At 42.1% G+C, this 18983-nt stretch overlaps 1 protein-coding gene across 2 annotated transcripts in view; it reads right to left on the bottom strand.

Annotated features, from left to right (window-relative positions):
* The window catches only part of TLK1 (tousled like kinase 1), a 152865-nt gene extending 135410 nt beyond the window's left edge, over positions 1-17455 (bottom strand). For both annotated transcript variants that reach the window (XM_024209365.2, XM_024209291.2), the window contains exon 1: positions 17059-17455. In XM_024209365.2, coding sequence (XP_024065133.1) covers positions 17059-17203 — 145 coding nt within the window. In that variant the 5' untranslated portion in view covers positions 17204-17455. The remainder of the gene's footprint in view (positions 1-17058) is intronic.
* Between the last annotated feature and the right edge of the window lie 1528 nt (positions 17456-18983).

The following is an 18983-nucleotide window of genomic DNA, read 5'->3' on the forward strand; positions in this document are numbered from 1 at the left end:
CTGACCTTTGCCGGCGCTCCCCTGCCTGAGGGGCGCGCTACTGACCTTTGCCGGCGCTCCCCTGCCTGAGGGGCGCGCTACAGACTCTGGCTGGCAGCCTTTCCGCTGCTAATTCCCCGCTGGCGGAGGCGTAACCCCGGCCAGCCCGTGACGACGTAGCTCCCCACCGCCCCCTAGCGGGTAGGCGGACCGACACCGATCACACATGTCTTCTTTGCTTTTTCGCAGTCTCTTCCTGAGCCTTTGCAGTCTCTGAGCAGGCGATAAGAGGGACGGCTGAGGTCTCAAGGTTGATGCAACTGTATAGGCAAAATGCAACATTTAACAGAGGCAGTATTGTTTATACCAGACAGAGTAATGATTCCCCCCGCACTTAAGGAGTAGAAAACACACAGGGTCTACACAATAGCATAATTTTCCCGTCCGAAACAGAGCACACATATCCCACGGGAGCCTCAAAATGGTGAGTAAGGGGGGGCTGATTGTTTCAGGGCTGCACTGTCCTCTGGGTTTCTGTGCCTTGGGGAGAGCCAACAGCTTCAGGGGGCACCTACACTGAACACTGTCCCAACATTTTCCACAGGAGTTCGTCCTGGACGATATCTCGCTGTAGAGGGTGACCTGGGAAGCAAGGGAGGGTCTTCTACTGCAATGCGGCTTCCGCCCTGGCCCATATGCAGCTTGCCTGTGTGCAGCAATGGTCCCCCCGCCCCTCGCGGCACAGTGGCGCGGACACGTTAGCCTGGCTGGGACAAGGACCACGGTGGCTCTCCTGATAAACCTGCGCAAGCACATTGCACACGTTCTGGATGAGACATTCGACGAGATTACCGAGGCCGATTACCGCGATGTGATAAACCACATCAATGCACTATTCCGCATCTAGGCATCCATGCCTAGCCCTCCTCTCCCAAAGAGCCCGCACCGAAAAAATTCCTTCCCGGAAAAAAAACCTGCTTACCGGGAACCTGCTCTTCTGTTTGTCCTCCACCAAGTACCGGCCGCTGCGACTGGCTACCTTCCTCCTGGCTTGAGAAGAGCTCCTGGCTGCATGGCTCCAGGGATTCCGGGGTGTCTCCATCCGGCTCACCACCACATCACTCCCGTTTTCCTCCTCCACCTCCTCCTCCTCCCTCCCCCCCCACACCGGCTCTGAAGTGTCCATGGTGGTGCTCGGAGTGGAGGTGGGGTTAACCCCACGTATCGCATCCAGCTCTTTGTAGAATCGGCAGGTCGCGGGGGGAGCACCCGAGCGGCCATTTGCGTCGCGAGCTTTGCGGTAGGCACTCCACAGCTCCTTCACTTTAATCCTGCACTGCAGGGCGTCCCGGTCATGGCCCCTTTCCATCATGTCCTTTGATACCTTCCAGAAGGTATCGTAATTCCTACGGCTGGAGCGCAGCTGGGACTGTACAGCTTCCTCCCCCCAAACACTGATGAGGTCCAGCAACTCGCCATTGCTCCATGCTGGGGCTCGCTTGGCGTGTGGAGGCATGGTCACCTGGAAAGATTCGCTGATAGCACTCCACGCCACGCCGGGCTGAGCAAACAGGAAGGGGATTTTTAAAATTCCCGGGGAATGTAAAGGGTCGGTCACATGGTTGGTTACCTGAGGCCAGGGCAGTAGAGTTTGAACTGATGACCAGAGTGGCTAGAACAGGCATTGTGGGATACTGCCGAATAATTCTGGAGGCCATTCACAGCGCATTGGCGGCCACACTGGCGCCGCAGCGGCAGCGCAATACTCGCTATTCCTCTCGGAGAGGTGGAGTACATGCAGAGCTGCAACCATGGAGATACAGCGCTGCAAATGCCTTGCCAGTGTGGACAGGGAGTGAGTTACAGCGCTGGGGGACCCTTTACAGCGTTGTAACTCGCAAGTGTAGCCAAGGCCTAAAGAAGGGGAAATTTGTACTTTCCTGAGAATGTCCTTTCTTGGATCTTTCTATTCCATAATTTTAACAATGAATTTCCCTCTCCCTCCTTGGTAGGTAACTGGCGACACTCCACACATTCTGTCCTAGAAGAGGCACAGCACCATTATCTTTCAGATCTGTTCCCAGTTCACAAACTTCTATAGTTTTAAAATACCACGGTTCTAATTAACCAAAATACTCAATATAGCTATAAAATAAAACTAATACCTGTTTGCAAGACAGCCTTCAACTATTGGCAACAGATCTAAAGAAGACACACCTTAAATCTGTGGCTACTCAGAAATAACTTCCAAGAGAGGGTCACTTTGAGATATGAAGACTACAAGAAATTCTTTGGTAAGAACTAATTTACCCTTCTCTGTTCTTTTAGTGTCCAACATCTTAACTGTGGGATGTTGACAGCAGTAAAAAGTCATCCTGGGAAAGAGAAGATTAGCTTAACAACTATGTACAATAAATGGTATCAATAGAGAGGTCAGAGATTACTAAAAACACCACACATTCAGAAGGAGTCCCCTGCCAAATATTGTGTCCTCAGAGGACAGGATATCTACACTGCAGCATCTTGAGAATGTGCGGAGAGATGAGTATGAAAGATGACAATGTGGTCCTGACACATTTCTACCTCACTTAGATACTTATATAGCTCCTATCATCATAGAATTTGAGCATCTCACAATCCCTTGCTGTATTTCTCCTCAACACTTCAGTGAGATGGGGAAGTACTCTTATCCCCATATTACAGATGGGGAACACACTCAATTACTTGCCCCAAGTCACAGAGAAAGTCTATGGCAAAGCAGGTTTTCTGATTCCCAAGCTAGCTCACTAAATAGTGGGCAATCCCTCCTGACATTTCATCTGCAGCTCTCAGTAGAATGAGTATGGCAGTCAAAAAGAATATCATGAATATCTGTACACTTGCAATCAATGGGGCCAGTTCCTGGGCCCCAATCAGTAAATGTGAGTTGGCTTTTATGACCCCATTTGTGCTTGTATGGATTCTTTGATTTTTCAAAATATTAAACATTTCCTTTGGAGGTACCGAATCATTTAATCAATTATCTATTTTAAGCTGTCACTAGACCACATCTGCTGAGGTAGTAGTGTCTCCACACCTCCCGCCCAAAAAAAAACAAAAAAACCAACCCCAAAACAAACAAACCATGAGCAAATCTCTAGTCTCCCTACCAGGCAATCTGACTCATTGAGCAGTGGTTCCCCCAAGTCATGCTGTTTACTTGGCACTAGTAAAGATTCTGAAATTGTAATCTGATCTAAATTTTCTTCCCCTACCAAACCTATTCCTATGCCCTCTTAATGAATGATCTAAGATCCAGAGGAGAGATTGGTTTGCATGAGAGGACTTCCCAATTTTTTAGTGGCTTGGAGTCTTCTATGTTGCTTCACAGAGAAAGTGGGGGTATGGATGGGTGATCCATTTTTAGTTGCTTCTTCCTCCCTCCCTTGATCTGAGTAGGAAAGCTCTGCCTCCACTGGCAATGAACTAGGTGAAGATGATGGAATTCAACTTCCTCCTGCATTTGGATTTACTTGACTTTTGTCTCTTACAATACTGGACTGGCAACAAATCAAGAGACTTTTCTGCCAAGTTGGGAAGGTCAAACGGTTGCAAGTCAGAAACTTCACTATCAACATGGGCTGCTCTGAGCTAATGTCAAAATCTGGACTCAGGATGATCTCTTCCTTCTTTAGGTTTTTCTTGTATCCCTGGTTAGATTTTACATGTATCGGAGGGATGATGCTGGGGAAACAGTGTAACTCCTGGGCAATACGTTACAGTAAAACTTCAGAGTTAGAGTTATGAATTGACTATCAATCACAGACCTCTTAGGGAACCAGAAGTAAATCAGGAAGCAGCAGAGACACACCCCCAGCAGAGAGACATCCCCCAAAAGCAAACAGTACAGTACTGTGTTAAACAAACTACAAAAAAATAAAGGGAAAGCAGCATTTTTCTTCTGCATAGTAAAGTTTCAAAGCTGTAGTAAGTCAATATTCAGTTGCAAAACTTTTGAAAACCATAATGTTTTGTTCAGAGTTACGAACAACCTTCATTCCCGAGGTGTTTGTAACTCTGAGGTTCTACTGTACCTTTTTGTTGTCTACTTCTTTGCAACAGACCAAGACTTTTGTTTCCTAAGGACTGTGGCTTCAGAATTAATCTTGGCTACCATCTACCTGGGAGTCCAAGGCAGGGATAGAAGCCACAGGAGGAGCAAAGTTTCTCATGGGAATAGCTGAGAGGCTACACTTTGCATTGGAGGACACAGTCTCTTTGGGGAAACAGACTAACAAACAGCTACTACATTTCTAGTGGCACCCTCGCTAAATTTACAGCAGGTAGATACCAGAGACAGAGAATCATTAATCCCATGCCGCAGTAGTGAAGTCTCAGGCAGGTTGCTGGGGGTAGCTATAGTGAGACCAATGCCAGCTGAGAAGCCATTACAGCTGTATGAGCCACTGGGGAGAGAAATGGCTGCAGCAGATACACAGCACGTTGCTGTAGAGAATCACTGCTATATAGTTGCCTTCTTCACATCTTATTCTCACCACTGCATCTGCTGTTCCCTCCTGCTCCAGAGAGAAGAGAGACTCTTATGGAGAGGAAAAACCACACAATTAAGATTGAGAGACATAAAGAGGACAGAGAAACCTTGGTGAGCAAGCATTCCATTTGTATTGCATGGCTTTGGTCCCACTACAGCTATCCCCAGCAATCTGCCTGAGACTTCACTACTGCTCCATGAGATAAACTATTCTCTGCCTCTAGCATCCCCCTTAATTTTGAAACTAAGCATCTGTGCATCTTCCAAGCAACTGGGGAGGAGGAGATCAAGATACACAATTGCAATGTAATGCAAAGACAGACTATGTTGCTTTAAATATTAATAAAATTCACAATCCTATTTTTAAAAGCCAGCAATACCAGAAAAACTAAGATCAAGATATTTAGATTGGCAACACCAATTTTGAATTACAATCTGATATCTGAATTTTGGAATATCTGTACCTTATTAATCAATTGGTTGGTTTAACAGACCTACATTCATAGATTCCAAGGCCAGGAGGCCTTGGATCATTTAATTGGATCTCCTGTATAGCACGGGCCATAGAATGTCCCCAAACTAATTCCTAGAGCAGATCTTTTAGAAAAACATCAAATCTCAATTTAAAAATTGTCAATGATGGAAAATCCAACACAATCCTTGGGAAATTGTTCCATTGGTTAATTATTCTTACCATTAAGAATTTAAGCCTTAATTGTAGTCTGAATTTGTCTAGCTTCAACTTCCAGCCACTGCATCATGTTATATCTTTTTCTGCTAAATTGAAGAGCCCATTATCAAACAGTTGTTTCCCATTTCAGGTGCTGACTCAGGAAAAAGTGAAAGCAAGAACCAATTTTTCAAATGAGGTGCTAAGAGATTGATTTTAGCAGTATTTCTGAAATATTTTGTCTGTGAGTTGAATATAAAGTTCTAGAGTAAGCTTAGAACAAATATATTGGAGCATTAAAAAGAAATCTAGTAACAAACCTAAAGTTTGAGTTTGCTAGAGTTACAACTTTAAGGAGATATATATACTGTATATTTAATTTAAACTGACTTTTCCTTAGCATTAACCGTTTGGATGCTTTAGAATATATAGCATATACCAAATGACAAGGCACTGATAAGATCCTGTAGGCATGGAGTATGCTATCAAAGGTTATTTCTACACTGCAATTAAACACCTGCAGCTGATCCTTGTCAGCTGACTTGGGCTCACAGGGCTCTGGCTACAGGGCTGTAAAACTGCAGTGTACACGTTTGGGCTCGGGCTGCAGCCTGGGCTCTGGGGTCCCAGAGCTCGAGTCCCAGCCCAAATATCTACACCAAAATTTGCATGAGCCCTGCAAGCCCAAGTCAGCTGACATGGGCCAGCCATAGGTGTTTAATTACAATACTGGTGTCAGGGTGGATTTGATTTAAATCACTAGTCAGGAAGACTCCATTTAAATCATGGTTTTCTACATAAAAGTGCATTCTTGTTGGTTGTTATAACCTTCATACATAGACTTCACAACTCAGATAGATGTAGGTTTCATTTTTAGAAGGTACACACTATACATTTTTAAACAGTGATTTATTTTGAAAACTTTTCAAATTAATTTTACAGCTATATCAGAAAATGAATGATTGTTTGGTTATTTCATTTACCAAAGGTAACTGAAGCAGAAATTTATGAAGTCATTGGGAGGTGAACGATCTCCAATTCAACAGGTTACTCATTAATATTTGGAGGATTTTCTTGCCATGCTGTATTAGGAGGAGAACATCACCAGACAGACATTTAAATTGTTTTATTTAACTAAAACAACAATGTTCAGTATTCTGGATTTTTTTCTTCAACAGCAAACATATAATATTTTAACAAAACAAGCATATGTCCCTCGCTTCTCACATTTATCTCCAGACTTCTACTCCTTGTCCAGATCTATTCTGCCCCCAACAATCTTCTATTCATTGAACTTTTTGAAACTTTGCACTTTTAGAGAGGTAAGGGATTGACACTGTGTACACAAATTTGCAGAGGGACAATAGGGTTGAGGTCTGTTATTTCTCACCTCTATATATTATTTATTTATTTCAAAACGTTTTTGCTGTTAACAAGCATTTTACCTCTGGAGACACAAATCCACAGTTTGCGAACTGCAAAACTAAGCATCTCTGATGGTATCTTCTAGACTGAGCCCCATTGGGTAGATAGAAAGATTAACCAAAATAATCTATAGAGAAGCCTGTGGAACCCCATAAAATTGGGTCCCTAAATCCATGAACTATTGGAACTCATTTACAAAACTTTTCTTAAACATTACACGAATATATTGTCTCATACTATAGAATTAGAATTTATAATCCCTATTCCATGATGAGATATCTTTGAGCTACAATGTATCTTAATTAAAAATTATCTTTATATAGGTTTTTGCCTCAAAAAGCATTTTATCAAAAAAATCCAATTTAAATTAAAAAAATCGGATTTTTTTGATTTTTTTTAAAAAAAATAATTGATTTTTATCCACCCTGCTTGGTGCACCCAAAGACAATGAAAGTTGCCCTTCATAGTTTGGCTTCGGGTCTCAGCACTCATGGGGGTTAGTATTATCTCACCATCATTTAATAACACAATTTAATTACAAAGCAGTTGCTTCACTGACGGACTCAGTGCAGGTAGTCGATAGGAAGAATTAAAACGAGGCTGGGCTTGACACAAATACTCAAATTAGATTAATGAGGATTTAATGTGCTGAGAAAAACACTGCTAGTTCAGAATTTTTACATAAATTGTAAAGATAAATATATTTTAAACATTAAACTGCACTTAACTTATTATATTAACTCAAATACGAACAAAAATAATATTTCTCATATTAATTTTACATTCCTCAATACACTTAGTTACGACAGTTATTTCTGAAAGCATATCCTGATATTCAGTATTAGATTACATAGCACATCTGCAAGATACCTTTTTAATCTGCTTCAGAGTATATTCCGCATGCTAAATATATTTGTGAATGTTGATGCAATATTAACATAACCAAGTGGCATCTAAATCTATAACATGGCAACCATTTGTAACTCTTAGTTCAATTAATGGTTGCCTTTTTCTTTTTTTAAAAGGAGAGCAGCAGTAATAAAATGCATTTCTGTGAATAAATAGATGCTAATTAATATAGTAACAATAGAGTTAGGTATAGACAGCAAAAGAAATACTCTTCATCAAGACAAACCAACTGCCTAGAACAGTACCTTCTATTTCTCTTTTAAGTCCTGCCCTCACCTAAAGTACAGGAAAAAAAACCAGTCAAACCTCTCGATGTACCTTAAACATACAAAACAAAGGAGGGATCCCTGTTCAGAAAAAAATGATAGGTGTGATCCTGAGGGAGAAAAGGAGATGGTGCATTTTGGTAGCATATGCCATGCGATAACAAGTACCTTATTAATTTCTCCATCCTGGTACATCATTTCAACTTAGAATTCAGCTAAAGCAGACTAGTCTATTAACTATTCTATTTACAACAGATGCTTTGGTTTATGACAAGTCCTTAGCAAAGAAGATTCTAAGAATAAAAATGTTTCATTTTCCTTGGCCTTGTTTGAGCTTCCCAGAGAGGCCAGCTTTCAGTTTCAGAAACAGTTGTAAATACGTATGCCTTTCTTTTTAGACATAGAAAGACAGCGCAAATGATATTTTAAAAGAAACAACTTGTTTAGCTCCAAGTTTACCTTTCCTTAAAAATTTGTTTGTTTTCGGTTTATTTCTCAAGAAAAATGCAAAAACAAAATTTAACAACCAAGACGACATTTAGAGGAATACAAAAGTTACTTTAATGATTTCAGAACAAAAGAATGCAAACATACACGACCATTGCTTTTAGTTTCCCCCCCCTACAATTTTAACACTTTAACAATTTAGCCAGTACATGGCTATATGAGTAGTGCATAGTAGTTACAAACATAATTTAATAAAAAGATGTCACATGAGCCATGTTATATCACAAATGCATTAATACATCTGTTTGATTAAAAATCTGTGTATTTTCCATATTTTGTTTCCAATAGACAGTCAAATACTGCTTTGAAAGAGAAATTTATTTCAACCATTTAAAATAAACTGGAGTGAGGCTGATTTTTTTGTTTCAGTTCTTAATAGCCAACATATAGGATACACTGACTGCCAGAGAACCCAAATGCACTTTAGTTGGAGCACATTAAACACCTGCATGGATGCTCTCACTCAGGAGTCAAAGTTGCCTTAGTTCGCTGTATCTTGCACGAGAATGAAGCTACAGGGAACTAAGGCCACTTTACTTCTGAATGAAAGAATTCACAAGTTTTGGGGGGGCACGGGAGAGGTTGGAAGTTTTAAAGCACTTTAATTTATGTGCATTCACTTCACACCTTTTGATTCACCTTAACTTTCCTGAGTGTCCCCCGTGAAGACAAGCCCTAATAAGAGTTTAGCATCTTTTAGGAATACTGTATGGGGATTGGTCTGAAACACACAAAAAATGTCCCTATAAAAAAAGAGGATAAGATATGGGCCTCAAATTTACTATTTTACTTCTTATCAAAAATTACATTAGCTTTTTTTAGGGGTAGTTTTAATATACACTTTCATTGATATCTTTATATATCACGCCTGGATTCAGATTTATAATCTAGAAGATGATGTATGTTTACAAAAACAGTTATAATTTTCAACTGTAGCATAAATTCTAGTTCAAAAGAAAAATGCTAAACTTAGCTCTTATATTAACTTTTATTTTGACCATTCTTAACAGGGCCAAACTTTGAAGACAATTGTCAATCTTGGGGTTTTTTTATTTTCATATTAAAAAAGTGACTGTAACAAAGTAATTTTGGCTTAATAAAGAATTATTAAAACATTTAATGTAACAGCAGCAAAAATCTTTCACCAAAAAACATTTGGAAGAATTTGCCATCTGTTTAGCATAAAGTTTTTCCTGCCAATTTAGAGTTACTGTGACTTAAAATGTGTTCATTATCCATCAGATCTAATGCATTTTGCAAAAAGGTAAAGAATCTCCAGTACAATGGCTTTAAAATATATTTTTACATACAAGGTATGAAGAAATATTTGCAAAGTATGTTAAAAAGCACAACTACTTCAAAAGAGTTATTATACCCTCATAGATTTTAAGTCCAGAAGGGACCATCAAGTCTGACCTTCTGCACATCACAGGCGAAAACAGCCTCCCCCACTCACTCCTGTAATTGACCCAGAACTTCTGGATGAATTACTGAAGTCCTCAAATCATGATTTAAAGACTTCAACCCTTAAATGATGCAGGCCAGACATGAGATTTGTTGTGTTGTTTAAGAGAATGTCTCTCCTTAAAGACAGGTTTCAGAGTAGCAGCCGTGTTAGTCTGTATCCGCAAAAAGAACAGGAGTACTTGTGGCACCTTAAAGACTAACACATTTATTTGAGCATAAGCTTTCATGGGCTACAGCCCACTTCTTCGGATGCATAGAATGGAACATATATTGAGGAGCTATATATACACACATATAGAGAGCATGAAAAGGTGGGAGTTGTCTTATCAACTCTGAGAGGCCAATTAAGTAAGAGAAAAAATTTTTGAAGTGATAATCAAGATAGCCCAGTACAGACAGTTTGATAAGAAGTGTGAGTTTTGTATAAGCACATTGGGTAATTACAACGATGTAACTTACAAGAAATTTTGTCATTTTAAGTCACCAATGCCAACTAAGCCATCTTACAATATAATATTCACTTGCCTGCTTAAAAGAGTAAACCTCTTTTTCACTATAATTTTCAATTATGTTTAGTTTTTTAATTAATCTTAAAATAAAGTTAAAAAGAGAACTCTGGGATACTTTATTTTGTTTTTACTGTGTTACCTGGTTTGTAATGAATCTGCTGATTCATTATTGGATGCATCCTCTCCCATTACCTGTATTTAGAATGATTTGGAGAGATAGGATTTGGCTACTGGTCATCCAGGGTAGGGACCCAATCATTAACAAGCCAGTAGAGTATACTTGGGGTCTTGAGTGGCCAGATGGAGGAAACAAGGCACAAAAGAACCAGGAATTGCCTGAAGGCCAGTTGCATGTAAGCAGCAGGCTTGTGACAGCGGCGGGAAGGCAAGGTAGCAATGCCTGATAGATGGTCACAGACAGAGCCTAGAATAGCTAGGACGAGGAGGATCAGACGGTCTCTGGGTGTGGAAAAGAGCATGGCCTAGTGCAAGGCTAAGAAAGGGACAGCAACCCAGCAAGGAGGCCATGTAGCTTAATAGATAGAAGGTTGGAACAGACTCAGTGGAACTGCTGAGAAATAGAAAATCTAGTGCAGAGGAGAGGGGATGGAGGGAATCAAGTAGGAGGCAGGGAGTTAAACCAGCCTCAGCCAAAGGAGTGTAAGGAACAGGGTGTGTCGCGTAGTCTGTCCTGCCCAGAAGCAGAAGCCATTCAGCAGTGGACACAGACCAACAGTTGAGTGGATGGCAGAGTGACAATAGAGGAGCCCCTGATGCAACCATCGGAGCACCAGCAGCACACCACCACCAAAGCTGAAACCAAGGGTCTACTACGGTTTCTTTCTCTCCAAATCATGTGGGCTACGAACAGCAGCTTGGGCATTTAAGGCAAAGAACCTTTGGTATCCTTCTTTTGGGTTGCCTTTACATATGTAGTCTGGAAGTTCTTTCCTTTCCTTTTGTAATTAACCTTTAAGATTTATACCTAGGGTATTTGCATCCTCTCTCCAGCCAGTCATAGTGAACAATTCTCCTGTACCTACTAGAAGCATGTGAATGTTTACTGGAAAGCCACCAAAAGCTAAATTTGTTGACCAAAGTGCTTGGAGTGTCTATATCATATGCCTCTGAGGCCTGATTTATACTTAAAACTTTACAACAGCAAAGCTATGTTGGTCGGGAGGGGAAGGGTGATTTTTCACTGACAGCTTTTGCTGATATAAACCTTAATGTAGACACTTCTAAACAACAAAAATAAGAGATACCAACAAAGGACTTAATATACTAGCAAGCCCTTTCTAGTGTAGAGAAGGCTCAGAAAATTACCAAATATCTAAAAGGATTTGGGATATACTCACAGTGACTTCTTTAATGGGGTTAGTTACAGTATTACTTTGGGCAGATTATTGTGTCAAGCAGCCATCAATGATTGTTTATTTATTTGAAAATGCCAGTAAAGTGCATGCTGGACTCTAATACCAAGCAAGGCCCACTAGTACACAGTATGGTTGGGCTTTGTTGACCTTCAAAAAAGACTGTGAAATTTAACTTTAAATTTAACTTTTAACTCTGTATCTGGTGGCATACAGAATGCATAGTATAGCTCTCAGGATTTTTCATTCTGAAAGATATTTGCAGATTATGTTACCTTTAAAATAAGTGGCCATCTGTAATTAAGTCAGTAGAAAAAAGAAAAATGTTCCCCTTCGTTGGAAAAAAACAAAACAAAAACAGATAGTGGAGTTTAAGGTACTGACATCACAAAGTTCTGTTATGACATTCTTATCCTGATGTGTTTCAGGAAGCAACAAATATTTGCGGTAGCTAGTAGCTGAAGGACAACTGAGTAGAGTCATGTCTACACACAAAGATTGTTCCAATTTAACTGTACAGGTATAAAGCATTACAACCCCTTAGCATGGGTGCAGTTATATCAGTATAAAAGAGCATTTATAACCTCTAGTGTGGACGCAGCTGTAATATTATATCAATTTAATCATTTTAGTAAAAAAAAATCAACCCCCTACCTGAAACAGTTAAACCAGTATATAAAAACTGTGTATAGACAAGGCCTAAGCTTTCAATTAGTGATACGCTGAGCAGTAAAGACAACTTAGAAGCAAATTTATTTGAAGTGTATATTACCACTCTTAAGTGAATCCACTTAATGCCTGCATTTTATGCACAGAATATTAACACTATTTTTCAAAGTCATCTAGGATGTTCCTCTTAACTTGTTTATTTACAGTACTGAGCACTTAATACTAAAGTGGTGAAAGTTTAACTCAGATAGATGCACATAACTTTTAATGATGCACAAAGATGCTGTACTAATAAAATTATCTGGTAACATAATGCCTTATATTCTATAGATATAGGCCAAGAAAGTCAATTCAACTACTATTTAAATATTATGTGCTAGATTTTAGTTACTATATAAGAAAAACAGTATCAAAGTTATAGAGTGCAGTGTTCTGTACTGCCAAGTTTTTATGCTCTACATGCAAAGAAAGAAAAACAGCAGCCTAGAATCAAAGTGAGGCAGAGTTAACATAACTTGGCTACCTTCACTATGAATTTCCATACTTCCAAAGGTTTGGGTTTTTGTAAATTTAATCTTAATTCTGAATTTCCTGGGTTTTCTGAAGTTTGTGTGTACTAGTAAAACTAACATTCTTGAAAGGTAACATTTACTCAAACCAACCATGTGTACTGCCTGCAGCCTTATCTTCATCTCAATGAAATTTCCCATGGGTTACTGGTTGATTGGTTGTTTTTTAATTTTTGTACAAATTATTTTAAGGGACACTGAATAAGAGCCCTCACCCTGGAAATCCTAGAAGATCCACAAAAGTGGAGGCCCAATCCAACAATCCAGAGAGAAACTGTGGAGGAAAGGGGAAGACGTCTCCTTGGTCTGCTGGCCACACAATATTGAATATTTACAAAAGTCTCCATCTATATCCTGTGGAGGGGGATCTATTTGACAAAAACCTAAGGTCAACAGAAAGAGAGCCCCACACTTGCAAACTTATGTAAGTACTCAAGATACTGGCTCATTTCCTACAGAAAGAACACAAGAATATAGCTCCCCTTGTTTTGACTTCCTACAGTTTGAAGTGTCAATGCTTTCCTCCAAAGGTGCACAGAAAAGGGGAAAGTGTAGCTGGCTAGAAGTTGGAAGTCAGCAGAAGCAGGGAGATATGGTCAGGTAAGATCTCCTGTAATGCGCCTGCTGTACACCACCCCCATAAAGGGCAAAAATACAACTGATTTTAGTGACCTTTCCCATTACTCATTTTGTGCACATCACAAATCCACATAATATGGCATGACTGTCAGCTTAACAGGAAACCTACAAGAAGAAGCTCAGCACACTGGTAAAGATATGTAGGGAAGCGTAAGCCAGTACTAACATTAAACCTTTTCTTTCATGAGTGCTACATTCATTCACATTTTAAAACAAAATAAACGCAAAGTATCACCGTGAAATCTAAATTACCTCCCAGGTTTCTTGCATTGCCTTATCTCACCTGACTTCTTCCATAAAACGATTCAAAACTCAAAACACATCTCCCACTACATGTCAAGAAACAACAAGAGACAGTGGACTTGCTAAAGATTTACCTGTAACTAATTTGCAATTGTTGAGTTCTACACTTCACATAAGTAATGATAACAGGGAAAAAAAATCCCTGAAAGTTGCCCAAGTATTCATGTATTTAAAATTTAATTTAGACAAGGAACCACTCTGAACGGGCTGCCTTCATGTTCCTACCTATGAACACCACACTATGTGTAGCATGCACAAGGCAAACCTGCATTTGGGAACACTGCCCAGATTGGGTACTCTTCAGAGCAGGGACTGAGTTTTCATGTTTGTACAGACAGCACCTAGCATAGTATGGGTGCTATAGGAATACAAATAATAATAAGTATTAATATTTGTCAAGAAACTTCTAGGAAAAAAATTGCCAAAGTCTGTCAGTATTTTTACAGGAGCTCCTCAAATGTCTAAGTATTTGCAAAGTTGTATCAATGTAATACATATAAAACTTAGATTTCTACCTAACTAGTAAATCATGTGCATTAAATTTTGGGCCAATTCTACTCCGTTATACTGGTGATTTTCAGATATACAACACATTTATACCACTGTAATTTAGAGCAGAATCTGGCCTTTTGATTTTTACTGAAGTTTTCACTACCAACAGCAATATTTGGTAAGTACTTAAGTAACAGATGTTGTGTGATACACAAAAAAACAGCAAAACATAAGGTATTCAAATACATTCCATCACCCTCAGCCTCTGCATAACTTGTAGGCTATAACTTGCACAACCAAGTGTCTCCTTCCTATACCTAGTAAAGGGCACAGAATAGGGTGATCCAACAAAAAAAAGAAAATACTTTAAAAGAATGCTAGTCATAGCTACAGCATTAAAAAATAATCGACATTTCCAAATTTCCAGGCACTAATCAATGGGAGAACAAACAGCTATGAATCTATTACCTAACAGATCTTTCAAACCATCACTTATTTACAGAGCTTACTGATGTGCATAACTGGAAAATAGTGCAAGTCTACTGTTAAATAGCTGATTTTTATTTTATGGGACATATTACCTTGATGTGAGGTTCTTTTGACATGCAAGTTTCCTTTGCGTTAATGTAAGGTGTAGTGTTAATGTCCAACGGGTAGAGATTTATTTAAAAAAATAAATAAATAAATAAATAAAAAGACTATATCTCACATTCTTTTCAAACAAAAATAGTTCAGTAGCTCTACAGTAGGGAAGAGGCAAAAGCAGAGTCTGCTGTTTTCACACAGGGAATAAATGATATTAATATAGTATGTAAATACACTATGCTATCCTGCAACACAGAGCAGGTTTTGTGGTTGTTCTCTGACCTCTGAATTGCACAACCTAAATTACTGTAGCCAGAAAAAATAGTAATATTGTTAACCAATTTTAAATAAGAAACATAAATGTAAAATTATGCCTCTGTATATCGTTTTTGTCAGGGCTGTTCAAGCAGCACTTGTTATGCTGCTCGCTCATTAACAAAAAGAATTACAAACGTAACACTGCAACAGTAATTTAAGATTTATATACCAAGTATCCCAATTATGACAGGTGAATAAATGCATCCAAAAATATTAAAACTTCACAAAGTAAAATATGTACTATTCTAAGCCTGGTAAATCTAGTCCAAACTTTTATTTATTTTTATATATATATAAAACACAAACCACTGTTTCTCTAATTAAAGATTCAGCTTGAGGGGGCGAGAGTACAAAATGCTTGCCACTTTACTTGGCATCTTTAACATATGCCATACATCCAACTTTTCCATACTGTATATCTTCTGGAGCGTATTCATGCCAATCTCAGATCTAGGAGCATGTGCAAAAGTCACAAGGAATGGTGCAAGTCTAACAACTACTGGCATGGAGATTGAGAACACACTCATTCTTATACATTTTCCAGAGACTGAACACATTGTCAAGTCTTGAAATTGTTCACTGATAAAACTTGTAGTACTTCAACTTGTAGTACTGCACAAGTGTCCTCTAAATAAAACGATCCAATTTCTCTCTAAGACCTTATTAGCCTATTTTAAGTTTGAAAGTTTTCAGCATGGCTACCAGTGTTCTCTACACAAGACAACAGAAGCACTCAATATTCTGAGGCCATCAATACTGAATAAAACATCCAAGTCAAATTATACAACTGCTTAATATGCATATTTTTCCCTTTACAAATATCTGCATTTGAGTATAAAAGTTCTCTAGCAGTAACTGGTGTACAGCAAGCAGTCATTTTAGTTAAAAGCACTGAGCATTTCACTAGCTGTATAATTGCTACATCTTGTGGCAATGTATTTCAAGTGCAAGGAAGAGAAAAATGGACAATAACTGAAATAGAATAAAAAGAGACTTGTTTGCACATAACCTTCATACAGATATTCCCTGCAAACACCCACAACACCCTGCTCTCACTGTCGGTATAACACAAGAGGGGAGGAGCAGGGGAGGGAGGAGAAAAATATTATCATCTAAGATGTGATGGAGGAAAGGAGAAAGTTGCAGTCATTCTGTGGTGGTTTTAAGGTGTCGTGTCACTTTTGTCTTCCAAATTAGCTGCTCGGAAAAGTGTCTCCCCGAGGGGAACAAATTCCTTGATCTCGGTCTCTTTTTCTACTCCACCTCCATGATGCCAAAAGGACCCGACCCTTTCCATTAAGCAACAGCAGCCACATTCACCCAGTACATCCAACAAATCACTTTTACTTTGTAATATGAGATGGAGAATAAAATTTGGAAAGGAAAAGAACAGAGGATGCAAGTCTCTCCCATAAAAATCACAGAGAAGGGATGAAAAATTAACACGTACACTTAGCCCCTTCTATAAGGATTGTCAAGGAAATGAACAAACATTAATCAATCCCCCTCCGTAGCCCTGGCAAAGGTGGGGGAAGGAGAATATCGAAACGCTTTTGCTGCTAACAAACAGGGATGGGGGAGAGATCGCTGGATTTAGGGACCAGGGGGTGTCTCCCGAATGTCCCTCAGGAGAAGGCAGGGTCCCCCACGGCAGGATCTGGGGGTCCCCCCTGTGCTGAGGGGGAAATACCCCTGCAATGAGGACAAGACTCCCGCCTGCCCTCACCCCCATTCACCGCGCACCCGGCCCTACGAGCCTGGGACTGGCCTCCGGCGGCGGCGGCTGGGCCCCTCCCCGAGGGCCGGGCCCCCCTCGCAGCGCCGTGGGCCCGGCGCGCGCTATTTACCTTCCTTGGGCGGCTGGCCGGGCGGCGCGCTGTGCAGCAGGGAGGCCGCCGCCGCGGAGCAGCCCTGCAGGCTCGGTGGGGACGTGGAGAGCCGGGACCAAGATGGCGGCCCCTCCAAACTTCCACTGCTACTTTGGACACTCATCAAGCTACTTTCCTGGAGCCCGGCAGTCGCCGGGGGCGGCGGGGGAGGTGGCGCGGCGGGGGGACACCCAGCGCCGCGCTCATGGCCGGGGGGCCGGCCCGACACCGGGGAGAGGAGGCCGCCGCGGGGAGAGAGCTCCGGAGGGAGGCGGGGCGCGAAGGAGACAGGGCTCACGGCCGGCGCAACCTGCCCGCACCTCTGCACTGCGTCGCCGCGGCCGCCGCCGAGCAGCCGCCTGTGTCTGAGGCTCAGGCTAACCTCCACCGCCGGGGGGGGAGGGAGCGAGCGAGCGGGCGGGCGGGCAGACGGGGAGGGTTCATGCGCAAACACCACCACCAGCGAGCGCCGCGCACCTCCGTCGCGCCGGGCAGGGCAGGGGAACCCTCACGTACACCTGCCCCCGCCGGCCGGCATGGCCGGCACTGCCCCCATCCCACCCCGCCGGTAGGGGCACTGACACCCCCCCCCCACACACACACACTATAGTACACTACAGCCCCGGCACACACACCTACCCCCCACACACAACTGCCCCTCACCACCCTGACCCCCACCCACCCAATACACTACAGCCCCCCACCCCATCTGCTTTATTGACCCCACACACAATACACTACAGCCCCTCACACCGTCCTGCCTGCTGCACTGACCCACCACGCACAATACACTACAGTCCCTCACACCCACCACACACAATACACTACAGCCCCTCACCCCGCCCTGCCTGCTGTACTGACCCCCCCACACACACAATACACTACAGCTCCTCACACCACGCTGCTTGCTGTACTGACTACACATACAATACACTACAGCCCCTCATCCTGCCTTGCCTGCTGCACTGATGACGCCCACACAAACACACAATACACTACAGCCCCTCACACCACTCTGCCTGGTGCACTGACCCCCACACACATACACTACGGCCCCTCATACCACCTGCCTACTGAGCTGACCCCCACACACACACTACAGCCCCTCACACCTCTCTGCCTGGTGCACTGATCCCACACACCCAATACGCTACAGGCCCTCACACCACCCTGCCTGCTGCACTGACCCCTACACACACACTACAGCCCCACACCTCACACAGCCCTGCCTGCTGCACTGATGTCCCATACACGCACACCTACAACTCTTCACACCGCCCTGCCTGCTGCACTGACCCACATGCACTCTAACCCCTCACACCGCCCTGACTGCTGTACTGACCCCCCAACACGCACTACAGCCCACCACACCTTACACAACCCAGCCTGCTGTACTGACCCACACACACACACATAACCTCCCACAGCTCACCCTGCCCTGCCCATTGCATTGACCCCCTCACACACAACCCCCCACACTTGAAACTGCCCCACTGCTGCATTGACCCCCAACTACACACACACAGCCACCCAAACCTCACACAGGCATGCCTGCTACACTGACCGCCCCCATGCACCTAATAGCCCTGCCTGCGGCAGCCATCCTTAACTTACACAGACCTGTTTTCTGCACTGACCTCCCCTTCCATACACACCCCACCATCCTTGCCCCACACAGCCACATAATACAGCTGTGTCTGCTGCTTGGACCTTATCACCCCTCTACCTAACACAGCTGTGTCTGCTGCACTGATCCTGCACAGTGCAGTTGTGCCTGCTGAATTGACACCCCCACATACACACACACACACCCCTCACCACTACTTTGTCATATACCCCTAACACAGCCCTACCTGCTGCACTGACTCTCCCATACACAGACCTCACCATCACCACCTATCCAC

The sequence above is a fragment of the Terrapene carolina genome, unplaced genomic scaffold (genome assembly GCF_002925995.2).
Source record: "Terrapene carolina triunguis isolate 2854851 unplaced genomic scaffold, T_m_triunguis-2.0 Scaffold62, whole genome shotgun sequence".
NCBI classification, from domain to species: domain Eukaryota; kingdom Metazoa; phylum Chordata; order Testudines; family Emydidae; genus Terrapene; species Terrapene triunguis.